This window comes from Passer montanus, unplaced genomic scaffold (assembly GCF_014805655.1).
Source record: "Passer montanus isolate IOZ18808 unplaced genomic scaffold, ASM1480565v1 scaffold5, whole genome shotgun sequence".
NCBI classification, from domain to species: Eukaryota; Metazoa; Chordata; class Aves; order Passeriformes; family Passeridae; genus Passer; species Passer montanus.
Window position 1 is genome coordinate 8,460,974 of NW_024369929.1, and position 15,658 is coordinate 8,476,631.

At 39.7% G+C, this 15,658-nt stretch overlaps 1 protein-coding gene across 6 annotated transcripts in view; it reads left to right on the forward strand.

The window, feature by feature from the left end:
- PDE8A (phosphodiesterase 8A) overlaps window positions 1–15,658 on the forward strand; it is a 157,361-nt gene that overhangs the window by 119,294 nt on the left and 22,409 nt on the right. For all 6 annotated transcript variants that reach the window (XM_039722733.1, XM_039722732.1, XM_039722729.1 and 3 more), the window contains 11 exons: window positions 1,369–1,457; window positions 1,683–1,761; window positions 3,319–3,456; window positions 7,727–7,815; window positions 8,412–8,463; window positions 8,564–8,606; window positions 9,520–9,597; window positions 10,543–10,613; window positions 11,189–11,353; window positions 13,831–13,879; window positions 14,154–14,289. In XM_039722733.1, the coding sequence (XP_039578667.1) occupies window positions 1,369–1,457; window positions 1,683–1,761; window positions 3,319–3,456; window positions 7,727–7,815; window positions 8,412–8,463; window positions 8,564–8,606; window positions 9,520–9,597; window positions 10,543–10,613; window positions 11,189–11,353; window positions 13,831–13,879; window positions 14,154–14,289 (989 nt within the window). The remainder of the gene's footprint in view (window positions 1–1,368; window positions 1,458–1,682; window positions 1,762–3,318; window positions 3,457–7,726; window positions 7,816–8,411; window positions 8,464–8,563; window positions 8,607–9,519; window positions 9,598–10,542; window positions 10,614–11,188; window positions 11,354–13,830; window positions 13,880–14,153; window positions 14,290–15,658) is intronic.

The following is a 15,658-nucleotide window of genomic DNA, read 5'->3' on the forward strand; positions in this document are numbered from 1 at the left end:
CTGACATTTCCAAATTGTCATGCAAGAAGCTCTCCAGAAGTTTGGCTGTCAGTCACCATTTGTGTCAGTGATCCAACCTGTAGATGTTTTTTGTGCTGCTCATTCTTCTGTGTCCCAATTCTGAACGTTGACATGACACTCTTGGGGATGTAAGGAGTGGGACTGAGACTTCTCTACTTCATACATTTATTTCAGATTAAATACATAATCCTTTCCTTGAAAAGTTGACATTGACAAATTGATTAGTGGCAGAGTCAGAGAGCAGCTTGCAGTGAACAACAGAATGTGCTGTGGGAAATTTCTTCTATCAAATGCCAGTTCCCATTGTAAACAGGCTTCACACACTGTCGAGTGTTATTAGCTATTGTTTGGAGGCACCTGAGAAGAATTGCATTGAATCTGTTCCTTGGCAACTGTTCCAGCTGAGCAGAAAAGGTGCTAATTAGTGCATCAGTTAAGTGGGTACCTTATTGCCTTCAGTTGACACTAGAACAACGTTCGGCCTGATTTACAGCACAACTCCAAATATTTGGTTGCATGCTCACCAGATTTTTGCTGTTCCATCACACTCCATTTGCACCCATCTGCTTAATTCTAGTATGGTCCTGATCCAGGAAATGCTACAGCCTGAAGATAATGGCATTTGTATGAAAAGAGTCATTCCAGAGGGCACATAAGTAATTCAGTACAGGTTCTGAATTATTTATGGATCAGAGCCTTGGAAATGGGGCTAATGGCAGAACATAGAAATTTTGTTTAGCAGCTTAGATTGTGGTAGCTTACCTGTGATAATCAGTTGTCCTGCCCAAAATATCCAAGTCATCCATGTCTGTGGGGGTTTAGTGTGAACAAAGATTTAACATTCAGGCTCATACCTGGTAAATATGAAATGGTTTTTAAAAAGTGAAAGATACTGAGATCATTGCTATAAAAATCTCAAGGTCGATAAAGGTATATTTCACAGGAAATTTTATTTTCATCTATATAGACAATTTGGGATATTAGCGATTGGAAACTCATAATTTCAAATTTTAACTACTTGAGACATAAGATTTTTTTCATTCTTTTATTTAAGAAAGCTAAAAGTAGATTTTTAAAAAAATACATTGATCCTGCTGACAATCACAGAGAATAAACAGGTTGATTAAACCTCATTGCCATGAGGATCTGTCACCTTTTCAAAATGCAGTAACTTGAAAAGTTTTGCTAGTACCAAAAAATAATCTCTCATTGCTTGTGTCCCAGCATGTTCATTTTTGGCATATCTACTCCTTTTCTGATTCTTTAGTAAGCAAAAGAAATCGGAGCTTCAAATCCTTGCAGACAGGAATGTGTATTAATGAAATATTTCTAACCTTTTATTTGCAGAGATATGTAGAAAATTCTAGTAGAATGGCCTGCTACAATGAGTTGATTCAGCTGGAGTTTGGACAGGTGCAGGCACAATTCAAGCTAAGGTAATTTTACCAAAAACATTATTAACACAGAATTTTCAATTTTGCCAGATCCTTAATAGAGTGTTTATTTTAATCTGCAGTAGTTAATTATAGAATGTCAGTTACCTGAAGAAAATACATTAATTGTTAGACTACATTATTCAGTATGGAGTTGTAATACTTTATTATCATATATAAGAATTAAGTGGATAAAATTTTTTGGATGCCTTTTTCTTTTTTCTCCAGGGCATGTAATTCATTATTTACAGCATTAGAGAAAAGTCAAGAAGCCATTGAGATCACAAGTGAAGACCATGTAATACAGGTTTGTTCCAGTCATAAGTATAGAAAATTTCTCTGTGTTTTATTTCTTCTATGATTACACTTACCCTTTCTTACAGCACAAGAATCTAATCTAACTTAATGGTTCTAAAAGATTGAAGTGAGTTTAGCTGTCAAGTAACATTTTCTCCATTTAAAGTGTCTGTCATAAATCAAATAAATTCTAAGGGAGATTGTTGTTTCTCAATGAATAAAGATTTATTCTCTTGTTTCTATTTTTTGTATTGCTTCCTCATCTCTATTATTCATTCCTTCTCTGTATCAAGAATGAATGCAGCCACTGGCTTATGGGCATTCTATTCCAAAAATATTTTATGTTAATTTGATGCTCTTTAAAATCTAATGGATGCTCTATTCAAATAATTCTACTTTTTTTTCCTAAAATCTGATACTGTTTGATGTATCAGAATTTTTGGGCCAACTGTTTTTGAATGTAATCCTCTCTTAGAAATTTCTCTAAAGCAGGGAAAAGAAATTGTGCTTGGTTTTGCAGTTCTGAAAACCATCATCTTTTTGAAGGAGTTAGTTCCATCCCTAGCCATGAAGCAGTGACAAGTGATTTTATTATCAGTGAAGAGCTTGAGTCTAAGCCTCTGGGAATTATAACATCCATACAAATTGTACTTTCTTGAGCCTGGCAACTTCATTGAAGGATGTGCCTTCTTCATCCCTTTTAGAAGAATAACAGAACACATCCTGAAGTTGTTTTAAATACACTTTTTTCAGACCAAACTCTGTCCCTCTCCTGACAGCCCCAGAGTATGAGAGAAGTGACACTTGCAGGAGTGCTGGAGCTCCAGCAGGCACAGGGAAGAGTTCCTTTGGGAAGGAGCTTTTAGAGGAGAACCATTAGAAGTAGAGTGGCACCTTTTCCTTTCTCTCGTATGAAAACATTGTAAGTTGTAAAGGCTTTCAGATGCTGCTTTGCCAGGACTGTGCTTGTGACTCAGCAATGAGAGGCCAGGAAAGGGTGGGCTGCTGGTGCCAGTCGTCAGCTTTATTGGGCAAGGGCCAAAACCTGCAGTGAAATGCCACATGCACTTCAGGGAGAAGCCTGCTTTATTAAATCCCACTGCTTCCACTCTGCTTGGCTGGGCTGTGCCTGGACAGGGGGATAGGGATGGTTGGCCCTTACACAGAATAAGATGATGAATTTGCCAATAGATATGGATGGTATTCCAACATCCAGTTTGTGATTTTTTAGGAACACTGAGGTAGGTTTGAGGTTTATTGGTTTGGGAACTGACAGAGCCAGTTTTTCAGGAATTTGTTTTCTGTGGCTATGTGATTCTCAGCTGTTTGTATAATTTCCTCTCTTTGCTGACATGCACACACTCTGCACAACTATTCTAACATGGAAATTCCTGGTTTGCTTCACAAAGAAAAAATGTGAGCATCTCTCTCAGGAATAGTACATGCAGACATTTATTTCAGGCTGGGAAAGAAATCTCCTGGTTAAGCAAGCAAAACAAGGCATTCTCTTGTGCTTTAAGTATACTGTTGAATGGGTATTTGTTTTTGTTTTTTTTTTATCTCACAGTACGTCAATCCTGCTTTTGAAACAATGATGGGCTATCAAATAGGTGAACTAATAGAAAAGGAATTAACAGAAGTGCCTATAAATGAAAAAAAAGCTGATTTCCTAGATACTATTAATTCCTGCATAAAGATAGGAAAGGTGAGTAATGGCATTGTATCACTTTTATTTGTTACCTGTAAAAGTTGTTATAGTCCAGCAGTGAAACAAATTGTGACTTGCAGCTTCACAGACACATAGCATTTGGAACTTAAAAACAGGAAGTAAAAAATTTTTGATTTTTAAAGGCTTCTTTCTCTTTTCTTGCTTGGTAGAGATACTTGTTTTACAAAAATAAGTGACTTGCTGCATTTCTTTATAATTTATGCTGTTCATAGCAAATGGTGTGGGAGTACCGAAGAAAAATCAGATGGATGCACATGTTATCTAGTGCTATGTAAATGAGAAAAGTACCATATTGAAGAATTTCACCATGAAATGTGGAAACTGATTTGCAAGTTCAGAATGTAAAAATACCAAGGAGACATTTGCAATATCACTTGAAAGTGATAGGCAGTGCCAGCTGCCAGTCTGTTTAATTCCCTAATGGCATGGGAGCTGTCTAATGTCTTTAGAAAGGTTCATTGCTCAGAGATGAGCTGGTTGCTGATGTCATTGAACATGACCCAGTGCCTTGTAGGGAGCAGATCATGAAGGCTGCACAGAGAGATTTGGGAAGGGCTGTGTTTGATGATGCTCCATGGCCCCGGCTCATGGGCACTGTCCGTGGGAAGCAGCGCAGCATGGGCATGGAGCAGGGAGATGCCAGAGGGAATCAGGGCACTCTGGATCTAGGCAGGGATGCAAAAGCACAAATGCAAGGTTGTGGTGAGTCAGCTCTGGAGGGCAGGGTGCTGACACGGCACTCAGTGGCAAAAGCTGGGTGCAGATTCCACGTGCATTTCAAGGAGATGGTGTCGCTCATTTCCAGGTGTGTTGGCCTGTTGGAAGAGATGCCAGCAGCAGACAGTAGTCTGGATTGTGGTGCTTCACACTTCTGTTGCCTGACTGAAGTTATTTCAGTAAATGTGTGCAATACAAAACTGATGTTAGGAGGGAGTATTTATTAAGTTATAATTCAAATACATTAGATGTGTCAGGCTTTAAATCCACACCATCAATTCTCAAGATATAAAGTGATAACATTTTTTAATATTTTAGTGAGGTGATAAAAATTTCATTAATGATGGCAATATATTTTACTCAATGAATGATAGAAATCTAAATGTAATTCATCTCCTTCCTTGTACTAATTTTATTCCTGACTGTGTGGCTTTAACAGTGAGGGCTAATGAAATGCTGCCTACTTAAACCTGTCTGTCTGGAACAGCTTATTTTAGGTGGATATATTCTGTTTGCAGGTGTTCTGTGTTTCCCTCTGGAACATTTTATAATATGTAATCTATGCAACCTTAAATTTATATTTTAATATAAAATAGAATTGCCAATAAATTATTACAGGAATCATTTGCAAGTAGAGGTTAACTGTGAGGAGCAACCTTGGAAATAATTGAATTTTGAAATAATTTGTGTCAAGATATTACAGCATTTTCAGCGGTGCCTGAGTTACCTGGATCATCCTGACATAGTCTTTTCAGACTTGTGATTTCTTTATATCTTAAGTTTAGAAGACTTCTCACTACAATAGGCTATATTTTGGCTACAGCAAAGTAGGTTAGTGTAGGTTACAGCATATTAAAAAAAAAGGAAACTGTCTGCTGCTGTGGTAATCTCCTGTCAACAGGAGATTTGTTTTGAACAAATATGGTACTATGCTTAACAAAATAATAAAAAATAATAAGAAAGCAAGATTTTCTGATCTTTGGAAAAATCTAAGCTGCATGAGATTTATCTTGTCTTTAAATGGAATTTAGGAAGATGGACTCTCACAGCATTTCACCTCTTGTGCTGACAAGTATAGTACTGTGAGCAAGTTCAGTATAATAAAACAGAAGTTCATAGTGTTATACTCAAAAATTGGGAATTGCAAGGTGTATAGGGATCCTGGGGTCAGGATGTTGTTTCTCTTAGCAAAAGCATATCTCTGGAAGTTCATTTTTTGTTACTACAGCTGTCTGTAATTTGCCAGAAGCCAATGTTACTGAAATGTTCATCCATCCATACTTGAGGAGTTAAAAAAGAGTTGTGCTTTTCTTTGTTCTTCTGTTTCATGATTCAAATTGCATCCATTAAGATGAAATATGCAATTCTGACTAGAATTCTTGGTGCCTCTGGTCTCTGCAGTTTGCTCTTAGGTTTGCTTTTTCTGCAATGAGATGAACACCTACTGATAAAGCAGACAAGCCACGCAATTCCTCTCACCCTTCGGGAACTGTTTGCAAGGTCTTTCCAGAGGGGGTGGGAGAGCAATCACACTCAGTGATAAAGGTCCATGGCAGCACCTTCCTAGCTTCAGTTCTGTGAGATTGTGTTCATGGTGTTTATTTTGGTTTGCTGTTTTCTGCAAGCAGTTTGCTGAGCTTTGCTGTCTAGTGCAAGGAGCCCCAGTCTGAAAGGAAGGCTGAGCTGGGGGCTCCTCACTGTGCCTGTGAGAGCTCTCAGTGGATAGATGTGTGCCTTGGCCTTCTTCATGGAGTCTGGAGCCTCATCCCTGATGCACTCTGTGGGGAGGGACACTGTGGGGTTTGCTGGGTGTGCTCTTTGCTCTGGTTTCATCCCAGCACCCCCCTGCAGCAGGAGCTGGTCATAGACCTTGTGTGGCTCCAGTGCAGACACAGCCATGGGCTTGACTGACAGCATGCCTTGGGAATAGCTCTTCTCTGCTGGATTGCTGACAGAGGCTCTGGGAGGGAGCATATGGTGTTCCTAAAATATGGTTAAGTGACATCCCTGGGAGAACTTCACCTACCAGCAGGAGTTTGGCTTGGACCTCCTGCTTCTCAGAATTGCACTGACCTTTTCCCTCACACATTTCCTGCCACAGTTTCACAGGTTTTAGAAATTCACAAGTTTAAAAATCGATCTGTTGACTAAGAAGAACACATTAGTGAATAACCTGCCTTGAAAAGGATATGCTTTCAATGTGGGAATTAACCAATCTGTAGTTTATGACTTCACCCCTTTGTGCACATCCTGGGTTTATTACCTGGGTTAGAGATCAATTACTCATCTCTGCCTCATCCTGGTTGTCAGGAAACTATTGATGTGCATACTTTTAATTATGAGAGCATTGAATTTTGTGGTGCTTGCTTTATCTTCATTTGTATTCCTCAAGCAGCTCACGGAAGACATTATGCTCACTACACAGTTTGTTATTCACAGTTCTCTTCTCTGACAGATCCTCAGAAAAGTCTTTAATATTTTTATTCTGTACAGCCTGTCACCATGCAGTTCTCTGTGGGCTGGAGTCTTTATTTGCTGTCTCCATCCACATAAATGTGAAATTATTCTCTCTGTACCTGTGTTCTGGCCAGCTTGACTGTGAAATCTGTCAGTCTCACATAAATAAATACATATTATGTGGCTCATGAGGGTGTTTTCACATACATAAGATCTGATCTACAGTTTGTTGAGCTCTTCTGAAATACAGCAATTGGCGTGAGCAGTTTGTGTTAAGTGAACATGGAAAATGGATTTAATGATTTATTAATCACTTGGTATTTAGTAAATGCCCGGCTCAAAATATGCATCTGTTAAAAAAGACCACCAACAGCTATTCTAGGGATGGAAACACATGGGCAATCCCAAAACCAAGGTGTTTTTAGAGGGGAGACAGAATCCAGGAGCTATTCTACTGGGCTCTCTTCTGCTTTAAGAGAAACAGAATAAATCTCTGCTGCATTTGATAGTAAACTGACAGTAAATGTGCTGGGATAGCAAAGCACTTTTAGTCACAGATACATTTAATGTTAACCAGAGATAAGACATCCCAGCCATGCAGGAGATGGTGTACCCAGCAGGGAAGGTGGTGAGGGTGCTGTAACAGCTTTGCAGTCCCCTTCCTGTCCTGGGTCCCTGGGGAACCCACACCTGCAGCCCAGGGGGACTTTGCTCCAGGCAGGGGCTGGTCTGAGCTTCTCCTCTCACAGGCTCTTTGCCAGCTCTCCCCAAAATGACCTGCAACACCATTGAGGTAGGATGGGGAAGAGAATGCAGCTAATTCCCACAGCTCCTGGGTGCCAGCTGTTGCCATCAGTGTTCCAGTGTTCCTCCTCTGGAAGTTGTCCATCCATTGGCAGCAACACAGTGACCTACAAGTTACTTACAGGGAAAAATTTGAGGGTTTGAGCACAGTTTAACCAATCCTGCCTGGTTTTGTAGTATGAGGCAGCTTTCAGTGAAATAAGGTATGGAGCTACAGCTTCTCTTCATGTTTTATCTGATCTTTCTTCCACTTGAATTACTTTTTCAGGAATGGCAAGGAATGTACTATGCGAAAAAGAAAAATGGAGATAGCATACAACAAAATGTGAAGATACTACCTGTCATTGGACAGGGAGGGTAAGTGTGAAAGCTGAAGTCATGATTTGTGTCTGAATGAAGGCTCAGTTTAGAGTTCAGTTGCCTCCAGCAGATATTGGATTATCCTGCTGCTGAGTATAATGGAAGCTTGTGCAAGGAAGGGTGCCTCAGACCTCTGTGCTTAATTCCTTGGGGCAAAATCAACTTTATATGTTGTGTGCAGGGAAAGTGAAATTCTAATTCTCCCCTAAAAGGAGCCAGAGATGCAGCTGTGCTCAGTTGTGACTCTGACTCTTCTAATTCTCCCTGAAGTGCAAGTGCACCCTCTGATCTTTCTGTGCTTTGTGTTGGTGTCACCAGGACCTATATCCTGTTTCACTGAGCACCTCTACTGTGTCCTTCCATGCTCACTCTTCTGTGCTCCTTTCATGCTCCTTTTCTCCCTTGGCTCTTGCCAAGGGTTGTTATGGGATGAGGTCACTGTGTGCTCTGATCTTGGGCAAGATTCAAGCATGTCTAGATTTTTATGCAACTTCCACTTGGTCCCCAAATCCAGCCTTTGGAGCACCCAAGTGTCAGCACTGAATTAGAGCTGAGGTTTGGATGGGAATTAACATGCTGTTTTTTGCCTGCAGAAAGATTAGACACTATGTGTCAATTAGTAGACTGTGCAATGACAACAATAAGGTAAGTGAAAATAGTGCTATGCTCACTTTAGTTTGAGCCCTAAGTATAGCAAAATAATGGCAGAGTTCTGACTAACTGGGTTTCTCATACTGAATTGTAGGTGGAGAAGACATGTGAATGTATTCAGGCTGAATCTCAGACAGGTACGACATCTCTTCTTTCCCAAGAACTGGAGAACATACCTGGGGAGGGAATAGAGGCCACTGTTAGTGATTTGACTGAAAACACAGAACGGTCCTGTTTACCTAGGGATAAGCTGAGAATCCAACTCAAAAGGCAGGAAAATAAATACAAGCCCCCTCCCTACCTGCCTCACTTACTTTAGAGGTGACAGAAAGCAGCCCACCTTTGAAAACGCTGTCACAGAGCCCTGAGTTGGTGCCATGGCATTGCTGGGTTCAGTGCCACAATTCAGTTGTTGGTGGTGGATCCCTGTGACAGGATTAGAAATGAGAAGGATGCTGTCATGTCATCGTGCTGCTGTGGCTGCTCGGTAGCACATGGCACCTGTGTCTGCATTGCTTTGAGCTGCTTTGTGGGGAGCTTGCCTGTGGGTGGAAATGAGGATGACCAACACTACAATTCACCCTCACCCCACATATCAGCACTTCAGTTAGGGCATCCTTGGCATCCATGCTGTTGTTAACTGTAGTTTTAGCACAGGCTGAATCCCTAAGGAACCTGGGATACACTGCCCCCCTTGCTGACGTGTGCTCTGCTGTGGCCCACCAGTGCCTGGTGGCAGTGGTTACTTGTGTTAGCTCAGGTGTGCTGCACAAGTTGTGTTCACAACTGCAGTTGTGTCACAGTGGCAAGAGAGGAGTTTTTTTCTCCAGTTTCCTTCTGCACACACATTTAGGCATGTTCTGCCTGAGAACTTGACTGGGTTCAGGACAGTGTAAGGGCAAGAGCTTTAAAAGGCACTTTGATCAGCTGTCATCTGCTGAAGCATTGAGGTCAATGTCAGCTGCTGCCAGGCTTTTCTGAGCTTCAGTTCCTTTAACATACATCTTAAGCAAAACTTTGTGTCATTATGCAATATCATTTTCTTCACAGATACTCAGACTTGCAGACACAAAGACATGAGGAAAGGATCCCTGGATGTCAGATCCACAACATCTCGTGGGAGTGATGGTATGTGAAACAACTCATCGTGTTGGGTCTGGCTGTGTTGGAGTTGTCGTGCAAACCCAAAACCCAAATTATTACATTTCTTACCTCTTCCCTTGATAGAGATATGAAGATATTTCTTTCTTAATTTTGTTTTCTTTCACTGTGTTATATTTTGCTCTGTTAGATCACCCCAAACTTGATAGATGAGTCGCATACTCAAAACTGTTGCTGACACTTACATGCTTTTGTTAAATCATCCCTCATCACAGTCTAGGCAGCATACACTAGTGAAGCATGTCTGTGGCAGTGAGAATACAGTCATATTTCAGTATAGCAAAAATAGCATTGACTCTTCTCCTTAAGAACTGCTCAGCACAATAAGTAACAGAGATGTCTGCATTTTATAGGTAGCACAATATCCAGAAAAATCTCATCTTGATCTTTTCTTTGCAGAACCAAAATTGCTAACCAATATAAAACATTTGTTTTTAAATTTCCAATGTAATAGGCCAAAACCTCTGCTGTTTTTATTTGGCATAGGTACCCACTTCAACAGAGCTTCAGTGATTTACCTCAGCTTGGGAGCTGACTCATTATGACTTGTCATACTGCATCAGGCAGCAAGAGTAGTTACATCCTGTAATAATCTAAATTCAGTGGTTACCTACCTGTGCCTGCCAGTTTATGCATATCTGTCTAGTCTTCTAACTGAGTTTGTAACTGAATATTTAAAATAATAAAGCAAAGCCATGATTTTGCCAGGCTGTTACAGCCACTTATCTCTAATCAGGGACATCAGTGGTTCAGCCAGCATCTCTTTGCAGTTGTGCATTCTGCAGTAGATTGCCTCTGAAAGGCACAGCAGGGTAAGCAGTGCAGAAAAGGCCTCAGGAGTTCCTGGCAGATCCTCCTGTCCAGCCTTGTCTCTGCAATCAGGGTACAAATTCTGCTCTGTTTTGCACACAGGCAGCTCCCAGCGGCGCCGCTCCTCCATGGCCAGGGTCCATTCCATGACTATCGAGGCTCCCATCACCAAGGTAATGTCACTGCTGTGCTGTGCTGCTGCACTGGGGCATGAGGCTCCAGGACAGCGCCAGCCTCTGAGCTCCTTCCCTGTTCCTCCCCCCACTGCTGTAGCTCCCAAAGGCAGATACTCTGAACTAAGATCTCCCAAACCTGCTTGCTAGAGTGTCATCCATGGAGTCAGCCATCACATGATCCTTTCTAAGAAGGAGGGACTGGAGTTTGTCCTTCTTACTTATGCAATGTCAGCTGCTTTCTGAAACCATTCAAATATTTGTCAAAAATCAGCTATTTAACAAATTGTGAGAGGCAAGTGGGAGAAAGTTACATTAAATCCATTCAGAGACATTTTGAGGCTGTGGCTTGGAAGGGAAAGTCAGTAATGAGATTGCTATCTTTAAGGCAAATATCTTATTCCCAGAGTCAGTAGCTAACGTTAGAATTTCAGTAATGTCCCTTTAATTTTGATTTTCCCCCATGCAGATTAAAGTTGTTTTGTTATTTTCCTGAGTTTTCCATAGTAGTTAATGAGTGTCTCTGTTTTTCAAAAATCACTTCTAAGTTCACAATATGTCTAATGCTACATTAGGTAATAAACATCATCAATGCTGCACAAGAGAGCAGTCCCATGCCAGTTGCAGAAGCTTTAGACCGGGCTTTGGAGATTTTAAGAACCACTGAATTGTACTCTCCACAACTGGGGACAAAAGATGAGGATCCACATACAAGTGACCTTGTTGGAGGGCTAATGACAGTAAGTACTTACTGCCACAAGGAGCTCTTGATTAATGTTCACTGCCTCATTTTCCCAGTTACTTGATCTTTATCATCTGCCATGTGCTCTGCCTCTACAACGGCAGATTTTCAGGAGAAACCACACACGTCTTTTTGTGGGCTTTCTCTCCCTACTTGAATAATGTAGCTCTGAACATGGGAAGAAAATTGACCAGCCCCTTTAAATCTTTTTGTGGGCTTTCTCCCCCTACTTGAATAATGTAGAACATGGGAAGAAAATTGACCAGCCCCTTTAAAACATTAGTTTAGCTAAAAATGGAAAGTAAAACCAAATATTTTTTTCAATATGATTCGTTTGAGTAAGGTATAGATGAGAGAGGAAGAAAGAAAGAGAAGCAGATATTTAAAAAAAATTATTAATGAGGATTAGAATGACATGGTTTTGGGGGGCTTTTCAGTCTATCAAAAGAATGTTTTCAGAAGAATGCAAAATACATACTATTGTTGCTGTTTCTTGGATTATATTTGTACCTGTAGCATAGTACCCAAAGCAGAACAAAGGGCACTAATGAAGCAAGAACTGAACTCAAACCTTCAGAGCCTGGAGTCTGACCCTCCTGATGGCAACGAGATGAGTTTAGATGAATGTTACCTGTGCCCTAAGGATATGTGCTCTCATCAGTCTATAGGTTGCATATGAAAGGCTACATCAGGACAAAAATTTACAGTGTGTTGGATGCCAAAAGGCTCACAAAATGTGAGCTTTTCAGAGATGTCTCTGGGCTATTATAATTTCATGTTGGAACTATCACTACACCTTTGCAGTATCCATCAGACTCTTTAAATAGTTTATGTGTATTTTTACTTTTAAAAATACCACAGCAAATATCTAATTAGGAGAAACATGTGGGAGACTCCAAGAATTCCAGGAGAAGACCTGAATGGTTCATACTGGGTTGTATTTACTAACTGGGTTGACAAAATTTATTGTTACCTTAACTACAAAAATATAGGAAGAATATTGATACATATAATCATTGTCTTGAAGTGGATCTTTTCTCCTGCTGAATACATAAGAGTCCATAAACTCAACTGTTTTCTCCTTTTTTTGTGGATTGTTGACTCTTACATGCATTTGTATTCTGATTGTATTTGGTCCACGAACATGAAGATAACAATATTGCAAAACATAAAATCTTTACTAAAAATAAACCCAAGTCTTTTTTATGAAGCAATAAGAAAAGCTGAGAAAATTAATTTGAGAGCATATGGCATGGTATGAGTTTTAAAGTTATTGGAGAGGAACGTTTTTCCATCAAAGGGTCTGCTGAAAACAGTATTATATTTTTCCATTTGCATTCAGAAGTTATATCTGAAAAGGAAACAAGTAATATGTTATTGGATTTGAACTCTCAAGCAGGAAGGGCATTTGGAGTTCAGAGATAGATTTACCAGATACAATTACACCTGCTATTTCAACTCTTAAAAACTAATCTTTGATTCTAAATGATAGGCAGCATCTGGTGACCTAAATATTTGTGTCATAGCAGTTCTATTGAACAGCCACTGTTGTACTTCCTTTCCTTTTAAATCACAAAACTCCAGACTTACTTACAAATGTGAAAATAAGAATTAGATATAACAGCTCTTTTAAGAGCAGATATTCCATGTTCAGATACAGGATCCACATTTAATTCAGCTATAATTGGTGTTAATAACATTTTTCATAAGGAGCATTCAGAAATATTTTTATTTAAACACTGGTTTTTTACATCATGGACTAAACATGAGCTTACAGCTGTAACCTCAAAAGAGCAAGCAGGATTTGGGCCACAGCATTTAGAATTATAAAACTAAAAGTAAATATTAAATACATAATTCTGTTAGTTTTAATCCATCATCTCAGTGTTCACATCTAGGCATCATGCCAGAATTAAGCCTAGGAGGCACTGAACTGAAGAATAAACAAGTACACATTCTGTGTGCTAGAAAGGAAGCCTCAGCAATAATTTGTTCCTGAGATTCTCGTGAGATTCTCATGCTGCTGAGGTGACCTGATCTGCCAGTACCAGGGCAGGAGAGCAGGGGATGTCTCCATCCACTCCCTCCCACTGCCCACCTTTGCTTGCTGCTGGAAGTGTGTGGTGGACACGCCGTGTGTGCTTTGAGGCACAGACCCACAGCTGGTGTGCATGTTGGCCAGGCAAAGACAGATGTGAGGCTGCAGTTCTAGACCTCCATCTGCACCTGAGAAGCCTGACTTTTTACCTACCTGAGTCCATGTTGTATCCCCTAGCCTGCAGTTCCTCATCTGTTACGAGCTATGTGTAAGCCAGGTGAATCTGAACAGTACAAACAAATAAGGGAGAGGCAGCTCTGATGGCTGACAGGCTGCAGTCAGGCGTCTCTGAAGTTGTTGTGCTACTACTTGGTGTCATCATCTCGTAGACCTATTGTGCTATACCCTCTATTTAACTTGCAACTTTCATTTAACAGGATGGTTTACGAAGATTATCAGGGAACGAATACATATTGTCAGCAAAACGTAAGTTTTAATTTGGCAGCTAAATTAATTTGAGATACTAAAACATGTTCAGAAGTTTAAGAAACGGGAAATGTGATTAGATGTCCTTTTTAATGAGCATTTCTTTTTGTTTGGGGGTTTTTTATCTGTAAGCATTTTTCTGCAGCCTTACTGAGCTGGGTGTTACTACAGAAGAGAAAGCATGGTCATTCAGTAAAATTATATCTCGCTATTACATATCCTACTTAATATACTGTTAATAAATACATATAGTAATAACTGTATTCTTCAAAAGAAACTCATCAGGTTGCCGGCAGTCTGAGCTCTCCAATCTCCCTCAATGACATCCCCCCACGGATAACACAGGCAATGGAAAATGAGGAACAGTGGGATTTTGATATCTTTGAACTTGAGGCTGCCACCCATAAAAGGTCAGTAAATGCAAGAGCTCATAAACGGAAGCTGCTGAAAATTGACTTAAATGTCATCCTCTAATCAGATCCTTAAGTTATCTACCTGTGCTTTTACAACTGAATTAATTTTATTTTCAGTGTCAGATGTTTGAAATTTTCTCATTGTCATTTCTAGCATCTTAAATAGCTTTTATTTCATCATGCACTATTTCCTGCAAATTCCCAGTGGATATAAGTGACGATTATATATCTTTGGTGTGGTATAATGACGATATAACATAATTTTAAAGCCTTCCTTTATTCGGGAATAGAAAAGTTTTACAATTCAAATTATTTTCTTGTGGGGGTTCAAATTCCTATTATGGCAAACTACACACAGACTCAACATGCTGGTCTTGATCAGTTAATACAGACCAGGTTTTATTTTCTTTCCATTTGATTGGGAAGGTTTTCTTCCTGAACAGTTCCATTACAGCTTTTCAGCAGAATTCACATTACCTTTCCCTGGGATTAGAGGAAGGTCTTTATTCTAAAATCTTGGCAGGTCACATTTTATGTATAAGCTTAACTGCAAACATTTACTGATAAAAAGCAGGGCATACCAATTTCCATCACAGAAGTTTTCAAAAGCAGATCAGCAGCTTTGATAGACTGTACTTCATTAGTAGCAAAGGCTCCCCCTAAGACTGTAAATTGTTCTTTCTGTTTAAATCCCTGGTTTTATTTTCTGATGCTTATCAAAAATTTCCCTCTTGGGAAAGGGAAATGCTTTGTCTTGGGTAAAAGCTTTGTGGGACACTAATTTGGAGGCCAGATCCTGCAATGAATCGACTATCTTAAACCCTTTGTCAAAATCCCAGATCTGTAAGAGCTTTGAAAGTTATTCAAAACCAAAGTCTAAGAAAGATGTCAGGCACTCAGTTAACAAATATGCACTTCATTATTAGACTGTGGTTTTATGAGCCAAAAAGGTGCAAAACCTCCTAGGGTTTTATTCTTCTATAAAGTTATTTTATTTTAAATGAAGGTATTTGAATCCACTTGCTTTAGGTTTTCTTTCTTTGCTGCATTTTGATTTCTAATGAAGTCATACAGATAAGTAATTCAAAAGAAAAAAATAAAAATACAGTCAGTCTGTGTGATTTACAACATTTAGTGGGTATATTGCAGAAACTTAATTAATTATCCCAGCCAACATGCATGAGATCACCAGGTAGGTTTCTCTGTTCTTACTGATCTGGAGAGACCACAGAGGGACAGAGCTACTTTGTTGCCTGTACTCTTATTAAAGGCAGTATAATTATGATTGCTTCCTACTGTGTTTAAATAATGGCAGTTCATTTGTTAAGAGAAGTAAAGTGATTTTCAGTGACTCAGGAGTATGAAT